The 21,541-nt window shown below is 60.2% G+C and overlaps 1 protein-coding gene across 1 annotated transcript; it reads left to right on the plus strand.

Annotated features, from left to right (window-relative positions):
• The first annotated feature begins 900 nt into the window (after positions 1 to 900).
• GCNA (germ cell nuclear acidic peptidase) lies at positions 901 to 21,533 on the plus strand. The gene is made up of 11 exons (XM_029066970.2): positions 901 to 1,083; positions 3,570 to 3,616; positions 5,146 to 5,203; positions 8,176 to 8,261; positions 10,474 to 10,758; positions 11,926 to 12,201; positions 13,179 to 13,290; positions 14,505 to 14,652; positions 19,423 to 19,552; positions 19,660 to 19,864; positions 21,172 to 21,533. The coding sequence occupies exons 1-11, from the start codon at positions 1,031 to 1,033 to the stop codon at positions 21,416 to 21,418; spliced, it is 1,647 nt and encodes a 548-aa protein (XP_028922803.1). The 5' UTR covers positions 901 to 1,030; the 3' UTR covers positions 21,419 to 21,533.
• Positions 21,534 to 21,541: the final 8 nt, after the last annotated feature.

Genomic DNA, 21,541 nt, shown 5'->3' on the forward strand with positions numbered 1-21,541 from the left:
ACGTGGGGCTCACACTCTTCAGCCCCATTTTACAGATGAGGTCACTGAGGCACAGAGAAGTGAAGTGACTCGCCCACAGTCACACAGCCGACAAGTGGCAGAGCTGGGATTCGAACTCATGAGCCCTGACTCCAAAGCCCGTGCTCTTTCCACCGAGCCACGCCGCTTCTCCTAGTAAGCGCTTAACAAATACCGTTATCATTATTATAAGTGGCCAAGCTAGGATTCATAAATAAGAATAATAAGGGCGGTATTTGTGAAGCGCTTCCTCTGTGCCAGACACCGTCCTAAGCGCTGGGCTGGATCCAAGCTAATCGGGTCGGTCCCGGTCCCGCGTGGGGCTCACGGTCTCCATCCCCATTTTCCAGATGAGGTCACCGAGGCCCAGAGCAGGGAAGTGACTCACCCAAGGTCGCACAGCAGGCAAGTGGCAGAGCTGGGATTCATAAATAATGATAACCGGTATTTGCTCTGCGCTTACTAGGTGCCAAGCACTGGGCTAAGCGCTGGGGCGGAGGCCAGCGAATGGGGTCGGACCCGGTCCCTGCCCCCCGTGGGGCTCACAGCCTTCCCCCCCCCCCATTTTCCAGATGGGACAACTGAGGCCCGGAGCAGGGAAGTGACTTGCCTAAAGCCACGTGGCGGACGGAGGCGGAGCCGGGATTAGAACCCATCGCCTCTGACGCCCGGGTCCGGGCTCTACCCACCGCTCCAGGCTGCTTCGCAGTGCCTGGCACCATTATTATAAAATATATTGCTTTTTATGTTATTATTTTATGTTATTATTAAGTATCACTGTTATTATTCATTCGGCGACATTTATTGAGCGCTTACTATGTGCAGAGCACTGGACCGAACGCTTGGGAGAGTCCTCTAGAGCAGAATTAGCAGCCCTGCCCACAATCAGTGGTATCGATCGAGCGCTTTCTGGGTGCAGAGCACTGCGCTGAGCGCTTGGGAGAGTCCAGTCCAGCCATAGAGACGCTCCCCGCCGAGATGACGCCGTGACGCTTGACCTACGGGTCTCAAGATGGCCGAGGCCGAAGAAGGAGCGGCCGGAGCCCCGGACCCCCGGAGGAAGAGGTGAGGACGTCGACTGGGGTTGGGGGAAGCCAGTCCCGTTTTGGGGGGCCCCCCAATAATAATGTTGGTATTTGTTAAGCGCTTACTATGTGCGGAGCACCGTTCTAAGCGCTGGGGGAGATCCGGGGTCATCAGGTTGTCCCACGGGAGGCTCGCGGCCTTCATCCCCATTTTACAGATGAGGTGACTGAGGCACAGAGAAGCTGATCGACTCGCCCACAGTCCCCCAGCTGACAAGGTGCGGAGCCGGGATTCGAACCCATGACCTCCGGCCCTGGATTCTATTTGGTTGCCGTTGTTTTTACGAGACGCTCTTCCCCTCGACTCTGTTTATCGCCATCGTTCTCGTCCGTCCGTCTCCCCCGATGAGACCGTGAGCCCGTCAAACGGCGGGGACCGTCTCTGTCTGTTGCCGACTTGTTCGTTCCAAGCGCTTAGTACAGGGCTCTGCACATAGTAAGCGCTCAGTAAATACTCTTGAATGAATGAATGACTCCCAAGCCCGGCCTCTTTCCACTGAGCCACGCGGCTTCTCAAGCGCGGCCCCCCCGCAAGACCTTCAGTACCCGCTCCCCGACTTCTCCTGCCCGTCGCCCTTCATTCGGGCGTATTTATTGAGCGCCCACTGTGTGCAGAGCACTGACCCGGGCGCTTGGGAGAGTCCAGTACGGTAGAATGAGGAGACGTGTTCCCTGCCCACAATCAGTGGCTTTTACCGAGGGATTTCCACGTGCAGAGCACTGAGCCCAGCGCTTAGGAGAGTCCAGTACGGCAGAGGTAGACGCGTTCCCGGCCTCTGACGAACCGACGGTCTAGTGAGGCGGTCCGTCGTATTTGTTGAGCGCTTCCTGGGTGCCCAGCACTGTAATAATAATAATGTTGGTATTTGTTAGGCGCTTACTACGTGCAGAGCGCTGTTGTAAGCGCTGGGGGAGATACAGGGGAATCGGGTCGTCCCACGGGAGGTTCCCAGTCTTCATCCCCATTTTCCAGATGAGGTAACCGAGGCCCAGAGAAGCCAAGGGACTTGCCCACCGTCACCCAGCTGCCAAGCGGCGGAGCTGGGATTCGAACCCGTGACCGCTGACTCCGAAGCCCGGGCTCTTTCCACTGAGCCGCGCTGCTTCTCACCGTACTAAGCGCTGGGGAAAGTACAGCGCGACTATTATTGTCAGTAGTCATCTTTACTGGAGTTTGACTGGGTGCAGACACTGGGCTAAGCGCTGGGGAAAGTACAGTGCAACTATTACTGTTAATAGTCGTATTTATGGAGCGCTTCCTGGGTGCGGGGCACTGTCCTAAGCGCTGGGGAGAGGTTCAGTGCAACTATTGCTGTTAATAGTCGTATTTATGGAGCGCTTCCTGGGTGCGGAGCACTGGACTAAACGCTTGGGAGAGGACGATAGAACAGTGAACGGACGCGTTCCCTGCCCCCAGTTCATTCAGTGCCGCCTCCATTCATTCAAACTGTGTTTGTTGAGCGCTTCCAGTGCGCAGAGCAGTGTACTGAGCGCTTGGGAGAGGACACCACAGCCCGGAAGCCTCGCTCCCTCTGTTGGATTGTCCTCTCCCGAGCACGTAGTCCAGTGCTCCGCACACAGTAAGCGCTCAACCAGTAAATATTAAATGAACGGATGGGGCACGTGTGACCTCGGCCAGCGGCCGCCACAACAGTAATAATGATAATAGCGATGGTATTTGTTAAGCGCTTACTGTGTGCCGAGCGCTGTTCTGAGCGCTGAGGTAGATCCACGGTAATCGCGTCGACCTACCTGGGGCTCACAGTCCTGATCTGTGGGAAGCAGCGCGGCTCAGTGGAAAGGGCCCGGGCTCGGCGATCGCGGGTTCGAATCCCGGCCCCGCCCCTTGTCAGCTGTGGGCAAGTCACTTCCCTTCTCTGGGCCTCAGTTCCCTCATCTGCAAAATGGGGATGAAGACTGGGAGCCCCACGTGGGACGACCCGATGACCCTGGACCTCCCCCAGCGCTTCAAACAGCGCTCTGCACGGAGTAAGCGCTGAACAAAGACCAACATTATTATTATTAATCCTCAATGGAAGGAGGAGGAAACTGAGGCCCAGAGAGGTGACGCGACCTGCCCGAGGTCCCGCGGCAGCCAGGTGGCGGAGCGGGGATTAGAACCCAGGACCTTCTGACTCTCGGGCCCGGGCCCTGCCCACTGAGCCACGCCGCTTCTCAGCTTCCCTCTGCCCCGACTCCCGGCGAATGACTGAATGAATGGCTGAATGAATGAATGAATGAATGAAGAGGGCCCCCGCCCCCACCCTCAGCCGACCGGGGTCTCCCCGGATGCCCGCGGGTGGGGCCTGGCACGGAGGAGCCCCCCGCCCCACAACTTTTCATTCAGTGGGCGTTGACCGTCTCTCTTTATTGCCAAATTGTCCTTTCCAAGCGCTTAGTACAGTGCTCTGCACCCAGCAGGCGCTCAATAAATACGATGGAACGAATCTCTCTCTCTCTCCACAGCCGGGATTTTCCACCCGGATCCAGCAGCGATGAAGAATTCGAGCTGAGTGAGTAAGAGCTGGGACGGGGGCGTCTCGAAGCGAGGACGGGGGAGAGATCAGAGCGACGGTATTCATTCGGTGGTATTTATTGAGCGCCTACCGGGCGCAGAGCCCCGGACTCAGCGTTTGGGACAGCGTGCGAGCCGCGTCGTTTCTGCCATCTGAGACTGGCCACTCGCTACGGGCGGGGGAGGCGTCTACCGGCTCTGCTGTACCGGACTCTCCCTGGCGCTCAGTCCGGGGCTCTGCCCGCGGTAGGCGCTCAGTCAATACCCCGGACTGATGGCGGGCAGGGAACGTGTCCTACCCGCTCTGTTCTGCTGTCGGTCACTCAGTCCTCCTTTTTGAGCGCCTACTGTGGGCAGAGCACTGGGCTAAGCCGCTCGGTTGAGCGCCCTCTCCCAAACACGTAGCCTGCCCCGTCGTTCCCGGGAAGCGCTCAGTAAATACCACCGATGGACTGGAGCCGGGGAACGTGTCTGCCGACGCTGTGCTAAGCGCTTGGGAGAGAATAACAATCCCTCCCTTAAACCCCCTCCCCTAACCCCCTCACCCTAAGGGCCCGGGCCTGGGAGTCAGAAGGCCGTGGGTTCTAATCCCGGCTCCGCCACCTGTCCGCCGGGGGACCCGGGGCAGGTCGCGGCACTTTTCTGGGCCTCAGTTCCCTCATCTGGAAAATGGGGGTGGAGACCGTGAGCCCCACGGGAGACAGGGGATGGTGCCCATCCCCATTTCCTTCTATCCACCCCGGCGCTTAGTACAGTTCCCGGCATGTCGTAAGCGCATAATAATAATTACGGTTGCATTTGTTAAGCGTTTACTATGTGCCGGGCTCCGTTCTACGCGCTGGGGTAGATAGAAGGTCATCAGGTTGTCCCATGTGGGGCTCCCAGTCTTCATCCCCCTTTTCCAGATGAGGTCACTGAGGCCCAGAGAAGTGAAGCGACTCGCCCAAAGTCACACAGCTGACAAGCGGCCGAGGCGGGATTAGAACCCACGACCTCTGACTCCCAAGCCCGGGCTCTTCCCCCTAATGATCATCAGCGCTTAGACCAAGTGCCTGGCACATAGTCGGCGCTCAACAGATGCCATCCCGATCAACAGCGCTTAGACCAGTGCCTGGCACATAGCGCTCAACAGACGCCATCCCGATGAACAGCGCTCAGACCAGCGCCTGGCACATAATCGGCGCTCAACAGATGCCATCCCGATCATCGGCGCTTAGACCAGTGCCTGGCACGTAGCGCTCAACAGATACCATCCCGATCCACAGCGCTCAGACCAGTGCCTGGCACATAATAAGCGCTTAACTAAGTATCGCAATTATTATCATTACTGAGGCCTGGCACTGTACTGAGCGCCGGCAGTGGACTGAGGGTCTCCCCTCCCTCGGGGGCGATGGGGGGGGACCGCTCTCTGGGGGGGGGGCCGCGGCTCCGTAAGCGCCCCCCAGTCTCTGCCTCCCCCTCCTCTCGCCCTGTCTCTCACACGCCTCTCTGTCTCTCCGTCTCTGTCTCTCTCCGTCTCCGCCTCAGTCCTGTGGCACCTGCGGACCCCGCGGTCCCTCGGAAGCAGGAGGAGGAGCGGCGGCCGGTGGGTTCGTCCGTCTGAACCGATGGTCGGGTCGGCGCCGACTCCGGGCCCGGCGCCGGGTCCGGGAGGGGTGCGGGGACCGGCGCCGCACGCCGGGCCCCGCGCTTCTCGGCTCCCTCATCGGGAAAAGGGGGGGGCGAGGGCCGGAGCCGTCGGGGAAGCCGGGCCGTGTTGGCAAACGCGGCCGGTAGCGAGTCGGGCCAGGCCACCCTTCCGCTCGTTTCGCGGCCGTCCGGTAGCCCAAGACCGAGAAGTGGGGCCGAGCCCATCCTGCTATTTCCCGCCGGTCCCCGGGTGTCGCGGCACCGAGTCCCTCCCCTCGGGGCCCGTTTCTCCGCGCCCCGGACTGGCCTGTCACCTGCCGCGCCGCCCCCGTTTGCGATTGTCTTCGTCGTCCCTCATTCGGATAATCATGTCGGTAGTTTTTAAGCGCTTACTACGTGCAGATACAGGGTAATCGGGTTGCCCCCCGTGAGGCTCCCAGTCTTCATCCCCATTTTCCAGATGAGGGAACTGAGGCCCAGAGAAGTGAAGCGACTCGCCCACAGTCACCCGGCTGACAGGTGGCAGAGCCGGGATTCGAACCCGAGACCTCCGACCCCCCGAGCCCGGGCTCTTTCCGCTTCTCTAAGCGTGCTCCGTTCCGCATTCTACGCCCGCCTCCCTCGGCGTGGGCTTTGGGTCATCCAGAGGACGCTCTCGGGTGGGTGTCGGGACTGAGGGAGGCGGTCGGGAATCCCCTCCCGCCAGGGTCGCTGAGAATTTGGGGTTTCAAGACTAAAGGCGGCGCTCGGCAATTCCCTGCCGCCAGGGAGTCACTTCACTCCTCTGTGCCTCAGTGACCTCACCTGTCAAATGGGGATGAAGACTGCGAGCCCCACGGGGGACCACCCCATCACCTTCTATCCCCCCCCCCCCCAGCGCTTAGAACGGTGCGTGGTACGTAGCGAGCGCTTAGCAGATGCCATTATTAGTATAATTTGGGGTCCCAGGACTACGGGGGTGCGGGTCGGTCATCGGATGTTGCAACCTGATGACCCTGTATCTCCCCCGGCGCTTAGAACAGTGCTCTGCACATCGTAAGCGCTTCACAGATACCAATGGTATTATTAAGGGGCATCTTGGGCTTGCCAAGGTGCCGTTTTCCTGGGTGGAACTCAACGCAGACTCATCAGTGTACATATTCGCTGACCGGAATGCGTATACGTGAGCCGATGGGGATACGTATTTAATGATAATAATAATGATGTTGGTATTTGCTGAGCGCTTACTATGTGCAGAGCTCTGTTCTGAGCGCTGGGGGAGATACAGGGTGTGATCAGGTGGTCCCACGTGGGGCTCACAGTTTTAATCCCCGTTTTACAGATGAGGTCACTGAGGCACAGAGAAGTTGAGTGACTTGCCCACGGTCACATAGCTGACAAGCGGTGGAGGCTGGATTTGAACCCATGACCTCTGACTCCCAAGCCCGGGCTCTTTCCACGGAGCCTAATAATAATAATAATCTTTAATGATGATGGTGGTATTTGCTAAGCACCTAGAGACACGAGCACGGTTCGTTGGTTCATTCAGGCGTATTTCCGGAGCGCTCGACCACAGCAGCCTAACGGGCAGAGCCCGGGCCCGCGAGTCAGAAGGACCTGGGTTCTCATCCCGGCTCCGCCGCCTGTCTGCTGGGTGACCCTGAACGAGGTGCTTCACCTCTCTGGGCCTCAGTCACCTCGTCTGGAAAATGGGGGTGAAGACGGTGAGCCCCACGGAAAGCCCGTCAATGGGCAGGGACCGTCTCTATCTGTTACCGATTTGTCCATTCCAAGCGCTCAGTACTGTGCTCTGCACATAGTAAGCGCTCAATAAATACTCTTGAATGAATGGGACAGGCACTGGGTCCCACCCGATTGGCGCGGATCTCCCCCCAGTGCTTAGTCTAGGGCCTGGCACATGGTAAGCGCTCAACAGATGCCATAAAAATAAAAATAAAACATTTTTTTTTTAAAAAAAGTACACTCCCCGCCACCCCATTTTCCTTTCCCCTGGGGGTAGGGGAGAAATGGCTCCTGCAGGAGGTGATAAATGAAATCTTAGAGTCCGACGGGGCCTTATCGCCTCCTCCAGAGGAAGGGTCGGCCCCGGACGGACCCCCTCCCCGACCTCCTTGCCCCCAAAAGAGTGAGTGGACACAATCCCTGCCTCCAGGGCTGACGGTCTATTGCGTGCGGAGCCCTGAACTAAGCACTTGGGAGGCAAAAATAGAGTAGCGGTCAATAAGTATAATAATAACCATCATATCTGTTAAACGCTCACTACGTGCCCAGCACCGTTCTAAGCCCCCGGGGTAGGCTGTCCCCCATGGGGCTCACCGTCTTCACCCCCATTTGACAGACGAGGGAATTGAGGCCCAGAGAAGCGACGTGGCTGGCTCAAAGTCACGCAGCTGACCAGCGTGGTTCAGCGGAAAGAGCCCGGGCTTGGGAGTCAGAGGTCACGGGTCCGAATCCCGGATCTGCCACTCGTCAGCTGGGTGACCGTGGGCGAGTCGCTTCACTTCTCTGGGCCTCGGTGACCTCATCTGTAAAATGGGGATGAAGACTGTGAGGCGCACGTGATGACCCTGTATCTACCCCAGGGCTTAGAACAGTGCTCTGCACAGAGTAAGCGCTTAACAAATAGCAACATTATTATTATTAAGTGGCGGAGCGGGGATCAGAACCCGCGACCCGGGTTCTTTGCGCTAAGCCCCGCTGCTTCTTAGTAAGAGTTGAATGAATGACTATTGTCCTCTCCCAGACCCTCAGTCCAGGGCTGCGCACACAGTAAGCACGCAGTAAAGACGATCGAAGCTTTCTCAGAATGCCGGGGGGGCGGGGGGCCGGAGGGTCCCCAGTGGGAGGATTTCCACGACAAGGGCGGTGGGCGAAGCCCCCGATTCTGCGCCGGCCTCCTCCCCCTCGCTCCGACCTTTCCCCCGACAGGCTCCGCGACGTATTGGACTCCGACCCAGAGCTGTCGCCCAGCGCGGCCTACGGGACCAGACGACCCCGCGGGGTGACCAGAGCCCGTGAGTGGACGGGTCTCCCGGCCGGCTCCGCGTCCCCACCGTCTCCCCTCCCGTCAGTCAGTCCTATTTAGGGAGCGCTCACTCTGTGCGGAGCGCTGGATCAGTCGCTCGGGAGAGGTCGAGGTGACAGAGGTGGTAGACGCCGTCCCCGCGCGCGGTGAGCTGCCGGTCCAGAGGGGAAGAGAGACAGTAGCAGAAATGCAGAAATGAGGAATTGGGACATAAGGGGCTGGGGGTGGGAGGAATAAAGGGAGCACCTCCGAGGGCTCGGGTGACGCGGAAGGGAAGGGGAGAAGAGGAAAAGGGGGGGGGGCTTAGGGAAGGCCTCTTGGAGGAGGCGGGCCTTCCTCAAGGCTTGGAATGGGGGGAGAGTCGGAGGAGGAGGGAGGGCGTGCCGGGCCGGAGGTCGGCAAAGAGATAGAGGAGATGGCGGGATAGGGAGAAGGTCGGCGCGAGAGGGGCGGAACGTGCGGGCCGGGCCCGAGGAAGAGGAGATCGGGGAGGAGGGGGCCGCCCCGCCGACGCCTTCAGACCCCACGGCCACCGCTCCCCGGCGGACGCCGAGGCGGCCGGGCCGCCGCCGGAGGGTCCTGGAGGACCGGGGGGACGCGGACCGAACGTCTCCGTAGAGAAACGAGGCGGGCGGCGGAGGGAAGTCCGCGCCGGGACGGGGAGAGGCCGGAGGCCGGGAGGTCAGCGGGCAGGCCGACAGAGTAATCGCAAAGGGGGTAGGAGAAATGACTGGGTCGGCGTGGTAACGGTTTGCAGAGAAGCAGCGTGGCTCAGTGGAAAGAGCACGGGCTTTGGAGTCAGAGGTCATGAGTTCGAATCTCTGCTCTGCCACTTGTCAGCTGTGTGACTGTGGGCGAGTCACTTAACTTCTCTGTGCCTCGGTTACCTCATCTGTAAAATGGGGATCAAGACGGTGAGCCCCACGTGGGACATCCTGATTCCCCTGCGTCTCCCCCAGCGCTTAGAACAGTGCTCGGCACCTAGTAAGCGCTTAACAAATACCAACATTATTACATTATTAGTTTGGTTGGAGAGGAAAGGGCGGATTTTCGCGGTGTCGTGAGGTTGAACTGACAGCATTTGGTGACGGATTGAATATGTGGGTGGAATGAGGGCGATGAGGCTAAGATAACACCAGGGTTCCAGGCTAGTGAGACGGGGAGAGGCGTGGTGCTCTCTACAGTGGTGGCAAAGTCAGAGGGAGGGCAGGATTTGGGCGGGAAGGTAAGGAGCTCTGTTTTGGACACGTTACGCTTGAGGTGACGGGAGGACACCCAAGTAGAAACGTCTCAAAGGCAGGAGGAAATGGAGACCGCGGAGAGGGAGAGAGAGCGGAGCTGGAGAGGGAGATTTGGGAATCGTCCGTGTAGAGGTGGGAGTCGAAGCCGTGGGAGCGAAGGAATTCTCCGAGGGAGTGGGGGGTAGATGGAGAAGAGAAGGGGGCCCGGGATTGAGCCGCGAGGGACCCCCACGGTCCGGGGGCGGGAGGCCGAGGAGGGGCCCACACGGGAGACGGAGAAGGGGCGGCCGGAGAGACGGGAGGAGAAGCGGGAGAGGACGGCGTCGGCCGGGCCGAGGCGGGCCGAAGTCTGCGGGGGAAGAGGGTGGTCCTCACCGTGGAAGGCAGTCGAGAGGTCAGGGAGGGTCAGGAGGGAGTAGAGGCCGTCGGATTTGGCCAGAAGGAGATCGTCGGTGACCTCTGAGAGGGCCCTTTCCATGGAGTGAAGGGGGATGGAAGCCAGACCGGAGGGGCTCCGGGAGAGAATCGTAGGAGAGGAAGTGGAGACAGCGGGCGGAGACGATTCCCTCAAGGAGTTCAGCGAGGAAGGGTAGGAGAGAGATGGGGCCATAACTGGAGGGAGCCGGGGGTCCAGGGAGGCTTTTTTTAGGCCAGCGGAGACATGGGCGTGTATGAGAGGGGTGGGGAGAGCCAAAAGGTGAAGATGGGAGGCAGGGAGGGAAGAAGGGAAGGGGGCGAGTGAATGAAATAAGGGACGGGGTCTGAGGCACAGCACCCCGTGGATTTTGGAGGGTGGATTTTGAGGAGGCCGGAGGTCTCCTCTTAAGATACCGGGGCGGACCGCCTAGGCCTCGGCCCCCCTGGGGAGCGCTCGTGCAGGGCTCGGGCCGGGGCCGGGTTGGACGCTGGCGGCCGCGGGCCGCCCGGACCCCGAAGGCCAACGGGCCTCTCTCATTTCAGCGCCGGCGAGGCCGAGGCCGGAGCCCCCCGCCGCCCCGGCCCGGAGGAGTTGCGGCGAGCTGAGCGACGGAGTGGAGGGGTCCTCGGAGCGTCCCGCGTCGGGGGATGGAGAGGAGGCGGCGGAGAGGCCGGGGGCAGAGGCCGCTCTCCCCACTCCCGCCGCCGCCGCAGGCCCGGACTCGGACAGTTCGGAGGATGAGTTCGAGTCCATCGTGCACCTGATACCGAGGCCGGCGCGAGGCCCGGCCCGGACCCCCCGGACCCCCCGAACCCCGAGCATCCGGGGTAGGTCCGTCGGTGGGGGACGGGGTTCCCAGAAATCGGGGTCCCTTCCACGGGGCCCTTGGGATCTCCGGTTCCCCTGGAAAGCTGGGGGCGCTGGGGAAAGGTCAGCCTGGGCTCCCCCCCCGAAAGAAAACACACAGTCACTGGGTCTCTCGGGGAGACTCGGGGATGGAGAGGGGGAAGACCAGAGTCAGTTGTATTTATTGAGCGCTCACCATGTGCAGACCACTGGACTAAGCGCTTGGGAGAGGACACTAGGGCAATATAGGAAGATATATTTCCTTCCCGCAAGGAGCTGACAGTCTGGAGGGGGAGAAGGACAGGACGAGAAGGAAATGAGGGAGGGGGAAATGGGGGGTGCGGGCCTGGGACGGGGGGATGAAGAAAGGGAGCCGGTCGGGGTGACGCGGAAGGGGAGATGAGGAAAAGTGGGGGGCTCGGTCAGGGAGCTCATATTTCGTGTATATATAGTATATTACTGTTGTAAGGCCTCGAAGTCAGGAGGTCCTGGGTTCTAATCCCGGCTCCGCGACTTGTCTGCTGTGTGGCCTTGAGAAAGTCACTTCACTTCTCTGGGCCTCAGTGCCCTCATCTAGAAAACGGGGATGGAGACAGTGAGCCCCATGTGGAACAGGGACTGTCCCCAACCCGACCTGCTTGTATGCACCCCGGCGCTTAGTCCAGTGCCTGGCACCTAGTAAGCGCTTAACAAATACCACAATTATTATGATTATCATTACCAAGACCGTAAAAAAAAAAGTGGGGAGGTGGAGAGGGGGTGTCCAAACTGCCGGTCGTGTTTCTGAGCGAGGCCCGGAATTTGGGCCGAACAGGTAACGTGAGGATGTCCGTGATTTCCTGCGGGTGTAGCGTGATCAGTTCGTTCATTCATTGAATCGTATTTATTGAGCACCTGCTGTGTGCAGAGCACTGGACTAAGCGCTTGGGAGAGGACAACCCAACAGCAAACAGACACATTCCCTGCCCACAAGGAGCCGAGAGCGTAGATTCCCGTCTCCGGGGCTCTCGGGCTGTGACCCCGTCCCTAAGTGCCAGGCTGAGACCACCTCGAACCCGGGGAGGGTCGGTGAAGCTCTCGGGCCGGGGTTGGTGGGGTCGGGGGGGGTCTCCCGGACCCCAGACGCCAACGGGTCACTCTCGTTTCAGCTCCGGCGAGGCCGAGGCCGGAGCCCCCCGCCGCCCCGGCCTGGAGGAGTTGCGGGGCGCTGAGCGACGGAGAGGAGGGGTCCTCGGAGGGTCCCGCGCCGGGGGATGGAGAGGAGGCGGCGGAGAGGCCCGGGCCGGAGGCCGCTCTCCGCACTCCCTCCGCCGCCGCGGGTCCGGACTCGGACAGTTCGGAAGAGGAGTTCGAGTCCATCGTGCACCTGATACCGAGGTCGGCGGGAGCCCCGGCCCGGACCCCCCGCACCCTGAGCATCCGGGGTAGGTCCGTGCGGCCTGGGGGCGGGGCCGGGGTTCCCGAGAATCGGGGTCCCTCCCCCGGAGAAAGTCGAGGCGCACTGGGGGAAGGGCAGCACTCGGTGGTATTTATTGAGCGCTTTCGGTGTGCAGAGCACTGGACCGAGCGTTTGGGAGAGGACCAGAGAAGACTAGAACAGACGCAATCCCTGCCCACGACCAACTGGCGGTCGAGAGGTCGGTCGGGCGCTTACTAGGTGCCAGGCGCCGTAGGAAGCGCCGGGGTGGATGCGGTCGAATCAAGTTGGACGCAGGTTGTCTCCCTGCCGAGCACTGTGAAGATGCCACCTCGAACGAGGGGGTGTCGCTCCTTCAGGGGTGGGGGACCCGTTCTGGGGGGGCCCCCCCGTTCTGGCCACCGGCCTCGTGGGGCGGGGTGCGGCCTAGCGGGTAGAGCCCGGGCCCGGGAGTGGGAAGGACCCGGCTTCTCATCCCGGCTCCGCCACGCCTCTGCCGGGTGACCTTGGGCCGGTCACTTCACTTCTCTGGGCCTCAGTTCCCTCTTCTGTAAAATGGGAATGAATTAGTTTTATAGTATTTGTTAAGCACTTACTAAGTGCCGGGCACTGTATTGAGCGCTGGGGCGGATCCAAGCAAATGAGATTGGACGCGGTCCCGGTCCCCGGTGGGGCTCACGGTCGTCTCCATCCCCATTTTCCAGACGAGGGGACTGAGGCCCAGAGAAGTGAAGCGACTTGCCCACGGTCACCCGGCGGACATGTGGCCGGGTCTGGATTAGAACCCAGGACCTTCTGACTCCCAGGCCTGCGCTCTACCCACTGGGCCACGGAGACGGTGAGCCCCACGTGGGACAGCGACTGTGTCCAACCCAGTTAGCTCGGATCTCTCCCAGCGCCTAGTACAGAGCATGGCACATAATAAGTGCTTAATAAATACTCTCATTATTATCATTAATTTTGGGGTTCTGGGCTCCCTTCCAGCCCCAATAAAGGAAGGTGGCAAACCGCCCTCGTGCCCGAGGAAGGTGTCTCGGTCGTCCAGCCCCCCTGACCGCAGAGACGCCGAGGAATCGACACCCCTCCCCGACTTCAAGTAAGTACCGCTTCTCCCGGGCCCTTGCCAGCTCCAGTATCCACTGTGAAAAAATAATAACCCTTACGGTACATGTTAAGCGCTTACTCTCTCCCACCATAGCACTGTTCTAAGCACCGGGGGAGATCCAGCGCTTAGAACAGTGCTCTGCACATAGTAAACGCTTAACAAATACCAACATCGTTATTATCATTCTTATTATGCTGTAAGGTTGGACCCAGTCCCTGTCCCCCGTGGGGCTCACGGTCTCCATCCCCATTTTCCAGATGAAGGCACTGAGGCCCAGAGAAGGGAAGAGACTGGCCCAGGGTCACCCAGCAGGCAGGTGGCGGAGCCGGGATCCGAACCCAGGTCCTCCTGAGTCCCAGGACCGGGCTCGAACCACGCTGCCTCTCCGCGTGCCAGCTCTCCACGGACAGTGGGGCAACGAGAATCCCTGGCGTGGGGGGGGGGGGGGGGGGGGGGTCCGACACGATTTGCCTCTCTTCCCCTCCCCGGCACTCAGTACAGTGCCTGGCGCATAGTAAGCGCTTTACAAACACCCCAATTATGAATGGGTAGGGGCTGGGCCTGGGAGTCAGGAGGTCTTGAATTTGCATCCCGGCTCCGCCACTCGTCCGCTGGGTGACCTTGGGCGAGTCACTTCACTTCTCTGGGCCTCGGTGCCCTCATCTGGAAAATGGGGGTGGAGACCCTGAGCCGCAGGTGGGACAGGGATCGGGTCCGACTCGATTTGTTTGGCTCCACCCAGGCGCTTAATACAGGGCCTGGCACCTAGGAAGCGCTCAACCAATACCATTAGAAAAAATAGGGTTGCAGGCGGCTGGATCTGGATTGGAGTTGCTGTGTGACCCTGGAAGAGTCACTTCCCTTTTTATTTTTAATAGTATTTGTTAAGCACCTGCTATATTCATTCATTCATTCATTCAGTCGTATTTATTGAGTGCTTGTTGTGTGCAGAGCACCATACTGAGCGCGTGGAAAGTACAGTAGAGCAGTAAAGAGAGACCATCCCTGCCCACATCGGGCCAACGGTCCATTCAGTCGTATTTCTCGAGCGCTTATCGTGGGCAGAGCGCTTTGCTGAGCTCTTGGAAAGTACAATTTGGCAACAGACAGAGGGTGTGTGCCGGGCACTGTTCTGGGCGCCGCTTCCCTTGGCTGGGATGGGCGGGGGGTGGTAAGGGGCTAAGCAGTGGGTCTCCCCTGAGCAGGGGTCCGCGGGCATGTTCTGTGCCCGGCTGTTTCCTGCCCCAAATCTCCGCCTCCTCCGGGGCCCGCGGCAGAAAGTTCCAAGAGGAGAAGAAAAGTCTGGTCAAGAGACTCTACCAGCTCTACAACACCACCGTCTTCGATTCCAAGGTAGGCCCGCGGCCCCCCTCTCGGCCTCCCCGAGACCCTCCCGACCATCGACCGGCGCTCGGCACGGTGCCGGGCACGCTCTGAGCGCTCAGTAAATCCCGTCGGCCGACCCACGCTAACGGAAGCACGGCGTAGCGGGTAGAGGCCGGGCCCGGGAGTCAGAAGGTCCTGGGTTCGTTCATTCATTCAGTACTATTTATTGAGCGCTTACTGTGTGCAGAGCACCGTACTAAGCGCTTGGAATGTACAGATCGGCAACAGATAGAGACAGTCCCTGCCCACTGACGGGCTTACAGTCTCATCGGGGGAGACAGACAGACAAAAACAATAGCAATATACAGAATCAAGGGGATGTACATTTCATTAAAACAATAGCAATAAATAGAATCAAGGTGATGTACATCTCATAAACAAAATAAGTAGGGTAATAAAAATATATACAAATGAGCGGATGAGCACAGTGCTGAGGGGAAGGGGAGGAGCAGAGGGAAAAGGGGGGAAAGGGGGGCTTAGCTGAGGGGAGGTGAAGAGGGGGGTAGAGGGGCAGCAGAGGGAGCAGAGGGAAAAAGGGAAGCTCAGTCTGGGAAAGCCTCTTGGAGGAGGTGAGCTCTCAGCAGGTTTTGAAGAGGGGAAGAGAATTAGTTTGGCAGAGGTGAGGAGGGAGGGCATTCCGGGACAGCGGTGGGACGTGGCCCGGGGATCGACGGCGGAATAGGCGAGAACGGGGGAAGGTGAGAAGGTGGGCGTCGGAGGAGCGGAGCCTACGGGGTGGGCAGGAGAAAGAGAGAAGGGAGGAGAGGTAGGAGGGGGCGAGGTGATGGAGAGCCTCGTAGCCTAGAGTGAGAAGTTTTTGTTTCGTGCGGAGGTCGGTAGGCGACCACTGGAGGTTTTGAAGAAGGGGAGTGACAGGCCCACGGCGTCTCTGCGGGAAGAGGAGCCGGGCAGCGGAGCGAAGAATAGACCGGAGCGGGGAGAGACGGGAGGAAGGGAGATCGGAGAGGAGGCCGACACGATAATCCAGCCGGGATATCACGAGAGCCCGTACCAGTAAGGTAGCCGTTCGGGTGGAGAGGAATGGGTGGATCTTGGCCGATATTATAAAGGTGAGACCGGCGGGTCTCGGCGACGGATCGGACGTGTGGGGCGAACGAGAGAGCCGAGTCAAAGAGGACACCGAGGTCACGGGCCCGAGAGACGGGAAGGATGGTCGTACCGTCCACGGTGATAGGGAAGTCAGGGAGAGGGCGGGGCTTGGGAGGGAAGATGAGGAGCTCAGTTTTGGTCATGTTGAGTTTTAGGTGGCGGGCAGACATCCAGGTGGAGACGTCTTCGAGGCAGGAGGAGATACGAGCCTGAGGGGAGGAGAGGACGGGGCGGAGATGTAGATCTGGGTGTCATCTGCATAGAGATGATAGTCGAAGCCGTGAGAGCGAATGAGTTCACCGAGGGAGTGAGTGTAGATGGAGAACAGAAGAGGGCCAAGGACTGACCCTTGAGGAACCCCAACAGTTAGAGGATGGGAGGGGGAGGAGGAGCCCGCGAAGGAGACCGAGAATGACCGGCCAGAGAGATAAGAGGAGAACCGGGAGAGGATGGAGTCCGTGAAGCCGAGGTGAGATAAGGTGTGGAGGAGAAGGGGATGGTCGACAGTGTCAAAGGCAGCTGAGAGGTCAAGGAGGATTAGTATAATAATGTTGGTAATTGTTAAGCGCTTACTTTGTGCAGAGCACTGTTCTAAGCGCTGGGGTAGATACAGGGTCATCAGGTTGTCCCACGTGAGGCTCACAGTTAATCCCCATTTTACGGATGAGGTCACTGAGGCCCAGAGAAGTGAAGTGACTTGCCCACAGTCACTCAGCTGACAGGTGGCAGAGCCGGAATTCAAACTCATGACCTCCGACTCCGAAGCCCAGGCGCTTTCCACTGAGCCAGGATAGAGTAGAAGCCATTAGATTTGGCAAGAAGGAAGTCACGGGTGACCTTAGAGAGAGCAGTCTCGGTAAAGTGGAGGGGACGGAAGCCAGATCGGAAGGGGGTCCGGGAGAGAATGGGAGTTAGGGAATTCTAGGCGGCGAGTGTAGACGACTCGTTCTAGGATCTTGGAAAAGAAGGGTAGTAGGGAGATAGGGCGATAACTGGAAGGGGAAGTGGGGTCGAGAGAGGTTTTTTTTAGGATGGGGGCGACGTGGGCATGTTTGAAGCCAGAGGGGAAGAAGCCATTGGAGAGTGAGCGGTTAAAAATAGAAGTTAAGGAGGGGAGGAGGGAAGGGGCGACGGTTTTTATAAGGTGAGCGGGAATGGGGTCCGAGGAGCAGGTGGAGGGGGTGGCACTTGCGAGGAGGGAGGAGATCTCCTCTGAGGATACTGCAGGGAAAGAGGGGAAAGTAGGGGAGAGGGTTCGGGGTGGGGGAGGCAAGAGGGGGAGGGGCGACTTAAGGGAGCTCAGACCTGATTGTGTTAATTTTCGTGATGAAGTAGGTGGCCAGATCGTTGGGGGGAAGGGATGGGGGAGGGGGAGGAACAGGGGGCCCGAGGAGAGAATTAAAGGTCCGGAACAATCGGCGGGGGTGACGGGCATGGGTGTCCATGAGGGAAGAAAAGAAGTTTTGCCTGGCGGAGGAGAGGGCACAGTTAAGGCAGGAAAGGAAAAATTTGAAATGGATAAGGTCCGCTTGGTGCTTGGACCTTCGCCAGCAGCGCTCGGCAGGTCGAGCATAGGAGCGTAGGAGGCGGACAGAGGCGGTGACCCGGGGCTGTGGGTTAGCGGAGCGAGAGCGGCTCAGGGAAAGGGGGGCGAGAGAGTCGAGATGAGTAGAGAGGGTGGAGTTGAGAGCGGTGACCCGATCGTCGAGAGTGGGAAGAGAGGACGGGGGGGCAAGGTGGGGAGAGATGCTTTTGGAGAAATGGATGGGATCAAGAGAGCGGGGGTCTCTGTGGGGGAGTAGTTCAGATTTGCAGGGGGAGAGAGTGTGAGAGAGGAGGCAGGTGAGAAGGTTATGGTCCTAGAGAGGGATTTCAGAGTCGGTGAGGGAAGAGATAGTGCAGCGGTAGGAGGTGACGAGATGGAGGGTGTGACCGAGTCGGTGAGTGGGCGCGGTACGGTGGAGCAGGAGGTCGGCAGAGTCGAGGAGGGATAGCAGGCGGGCGGCAGAAGGGTCACCGGGTACATCCGTGTGGGTGTTGAAGTCTCCGAGGATCAGAGTGGGCAGAGAGAAGGAGAGAAGGCAGGTGAGGAAGGGGTCAAGGTGGTTGAAGAAGTCGGTGGTGGGACCGGGAGGGCGGTAGATGACGGCTACAAGTAACTGGAGGGGGTGGTAGAGGCGAATGATATGGGCTTCGAAGGAGGGGAAGGAGAGGGAGGGGGGAGGAGGGATAGTGCGGAAGCGGCAGCAGGGTGAGAGGAGGAAGCCCACGCCTCCTCCCTTTCCGGTGAGTCTGGGGGGGTGGGAGAAGGAGAGGCCTCCGCCGGAGAGAGCGGCGGCGGAGACCGTGTCTTCGGGAGTGAGCCAGGTCTCCGTAGGGGCGAGGAGGAGGCGAGAGAGGGAAAGGAAAAGGTCAAGGATGAAAAGTAGTTTACCTGTAATGGAGCGGGGGTTCCAGAGGCCACACTTGAAAGTAGCTGTGGGGGCCGGGGTTCTAAAGTGGGGGTCTAGGGCGGGGGAGAGGAGGAGGGGAGGAGGGAGAGGAGAGGGGGAAAGAGCGGGGCGAGAGAGGGGAAGGAGAGGATTGGGACGGGCAGGTGGGGGGGCGGAAGGACGTGGCGAGGCCAGAGAGGTAGGTGGACGCACTGAGAACAATTAACGAGAACAGGCCGGAAGTGGTAATATAGTAACATGATACAATAAAATATTATTAAGAAGTGGGTGATGACCAGGCTCGGGTGTTGACTAAGGATCGACCTGATCCAAGTCAAAGTCAAAAGGCTAGCGGCAAGGAGAGCTCTGGGGCTCATGTCCAAATGTCTCTGAGGTGGCGGCGGGAGCTCTGCGGATGTCCGGGGTGGGTGGCGGGCGTAGGTGAAGGCTAAGGTAAGGTAACGCGGTGAGAACGAGGACACGGTTGCCCGGGGCGGGGGAAATTAATCACCTCACGGGGGAGGAGGGAGTGAGGGCTTCCCAAAATGGCCGCTTCCAGGCGGAGTCGGGGGAGGGCCGTTGGGGAGCACAATGTCCCAAGGCCCGGGGTGGGAGGAGCAGGGGAGCACAACGTCCCCAGGTCCGAGCAGGGGAGCACAGTGTCCCACGACTCTGGGGTGGAGGGGGTGCTGAGGGGAATAGAGTCCTGCGGCACGGGTTTGCTACCAGGACGGGCTACGGGGGTCAGGGAAAGTTGTGGGGAGGTCTGGGAGCTACTCGTGGAGCTGGCGGCCGGGGGGTCTGCGGCGGCGGGGAGGGATCCTCAGTGTCGGAGTCCTTGAGCGGGAGTGCGGAAGTCCAGGTTGCTGAGCTGACTCTAAGCCCAGGGGCAGGTCATCGAGGACTGATAGCGCGGCTCCAGGGAAGCGGAGGTCCCGAGTCGACGTGGCGGCGAAGACTCGGCCGCTAAGGGACCTCGGGCAAGTCGCTGCGTTTCTCCGGCCCTCGTTGCCTTGGCCTGTGAAATGGGGATGGAGGCCGTGAACACCACGTGGGACCGGGGCCGCGCCCCACCCCATTTGCCCGTATCCGCCGCAGCGCTCACCGCAGCGCCGGACGCCCAGTAAGCGCTTCACAGATCTTCCAGTTATGATTATTCCCCCCTCCCGCCCCCGTGACTCCCTCCCCCACCCAGTTACCCGAGGACATGGAGATCACCTGGAACAAGAAACTGCGAATGACGGCGGGTTTCTGTGCCACGGGGCAGAAGGCAGGGCAGCGCCACGCCCGCATCGAGCTGTCCGAGAAGGTCTGCGACAGCGCCGGTGAGCGCCGGGGCACGGTCAGCGCGGGGTGGGCCGGGGCCGGGCCCGGGGGGCGGCGGGGCGGGGGGCGGGTCTCTCCCGGCCCAACCCCGCTTTCCTCTCCCGAGAACGGCTGCGGGACACGGTGATCCACGAGATGTGCCACGCCGCCACCTGGCTCGTCTTGGGCGTCCGCGCCGCCCACGGCCCCGCCTGGAAGGCTTTCGCCCGCAGGGCCTCGGCCGTGCACCCGGAGCTGCCCAAGGTCACCCGCTGCCACAGCTACCGGATCAACTACAAGTTCACCTACGAGTGCGCCCGCTGCGGGCACAGGTCTGCCCGCCTCCCCGGGATGCCCACCGCCCCCTCCCCCCCGACACCTTTTTCATCATCCCTCCATTAACTCCGTCGGTCGGGGGGATTTACGGAGCACTTACCGCCTGCCGGAGCACCCCGGTAAGCGCGAGAGAGGAAAATAGGATTAGTAGACGGGGTCCCTCGGGGGAGCCGAGGGTCTCCTGGGGGCAGAGGGCTGGGCTCAGCACTTGAGAGAGAGCGGGAGGGTCCGGCGGGCGAGCTGGCCCCAGATGGCTGGGGGTGTCTGGTAAGCGTAGTCTGAGGGAGGGTCAGCCCCACCGGACAGGTGAGGAAGCTGAGGCCCAGGGAGGTTATGCGAGTTAGCCAAGAAGATTCGCCAGCAGCTGAGCGGCAGAGCGGAATTAGAACCCGGGGCTCCTGACTCGGTCCCAGGCTCTTTCCCCGAGGTCTCACGGCCCTTCTTCCAGTCTGCTCTTCTCCGTTTCCCCTGTCCCCGCCACCTGCCGCCCGGCTTCTCCCTCCCCTTCCTGTCTCTCCCTTCCTTCTCCTTCTCTCTCCTCTCCCTTCCCCATGTGTCTCTCCCCTCTTTTCCCCTTTCTGTCTCTTTCCTTCCTCTTCTCTATCTCTTCCCTTCCCCTTCTCTCTCTTTCTTCCCCTTCTGTCTCTCCTCTCCCTTCCTTTTTTGCCTCTCCCCTCTTTTCCCCTTCTGTCTCTTGCCTTCTTCTCTGTCTCCTTTCCCTTCTCTCTCTCCTCTCCCTTCCTTTTTTTGCCTCTCCCCTCTTTTCCCCTTCTGTCTCTTGCCTTCTTCTCTGTCTCCTTCCCCTTGTGTCTCTCCTCTCCCTTCCTTTTTTTTGTCTCTCCCCTCTTTTCCCCTTCTGTCTCTTGCCTTCTTCTCTGTCTCCTTCCCCTTCTGTCTCTCCTCTCCCTTCCTTTTTTGCCTCTCCCCTCTTTTCCCCTTCTGTCTCTTGCCTTCTTCTCTGTCTCCTTCCCCTTCTGTCTCTCCTCTCCCTTCCTTTTTTGCCTCTCCCCTTTCCCCCTCCTGTCTCTTCCCTTCTTCTTCCGTGTCTCTTCCTTTCCTCTTCTGCCTCTTCCTTTCCCTTCTCTTGGTTCTCCCTCTGTCTCTCCTCTCCCTTCCTTTTTCGTCTCTCTTTTCCCCATCCGTCATCTCCCTTCCCTTCTTCTGCGCCTCTTCCCTTCTTCTTGTCTCTTTCCTTCCGTGTCTCTCCCCTGTCCCACCCACCCCCTACCGCCCCCAGCCCTCCCCCTGGGGGCGGGGATGGGCCTGGCCTTCCCGCCCCGACTTCCGGGTCTCTCCCTTTCAGGATCGGCCGTCACTCCAGGTCCCTGGACCCGCGGCGCCACGTGTGCGGCCGGTGCCGGGGCCCCCTGGCCCTGCTCCCTCAGGCCGGGAGGGGAGACGGGACCCCCAGGCCGCTCACCCCCTTCGCCCGCTTCGTGAAAAGCCACTACGCTTCGGCCCGGAGGGAGCTGGCCGGACAGAGCCACGGACAGATCATGCGCCAGCTCGGCGCCGACTTTGCTTCCAAAATTCATCTCCAGGAGCCGTGAGACAACCCCCCAACCCCGCGCCCCGATCCCGCCCCCCGTCCCGGAGACCCCCGGGGCCTCGGGCCCCGGAACCCCGTTTCAGTTTTAATAAACGGGCCGTCCCGCCCGACCCCCACGTCCCTC

Source organism: Ornithorhynchus anatinus, chromosome 6 (assembly GCF_004115215.2).
Source record: "Ornithorhynchus anatinus isolate Pmale09 chromosome 6, mOrnAna1.pri.v4, whole genome shotgun sequence".
In the NCBI taxonomy this organism is placed as follows: Eukaryota; Metazoa; Chordata; class Mammalia; order Monotremata; family Ornithorhynchidae; genus Ornithorhynchus; species Ornithorhynchus anatinus.

Excerpts from the sequence above, each read along its gene's own strand:
- GCNA (XM_029066970.2), top strand. The coding sequence starts at position 1,031 with ATGGCCGAGGCCGAAGAAGGAGCGGCCGGAGCCCCGGACCCCCGGAGG. Across the intron at positions 12,202-13,178 it reads CCGCACCCTGAGCATCCGGG|CCCCAATAAAGGAAGGTGGC; the intron begins GTAGGTCCGTGC and ends GCTCCCTTCCAG. Across the intron at positions 19,865-21,171 it reads TGCGCCCGCTGCGGGCACAG|GATCGGCCGTCACTCCAGGT; the intron begins GTCTGCCCGCCT and ends TCTCCCTTTCAG.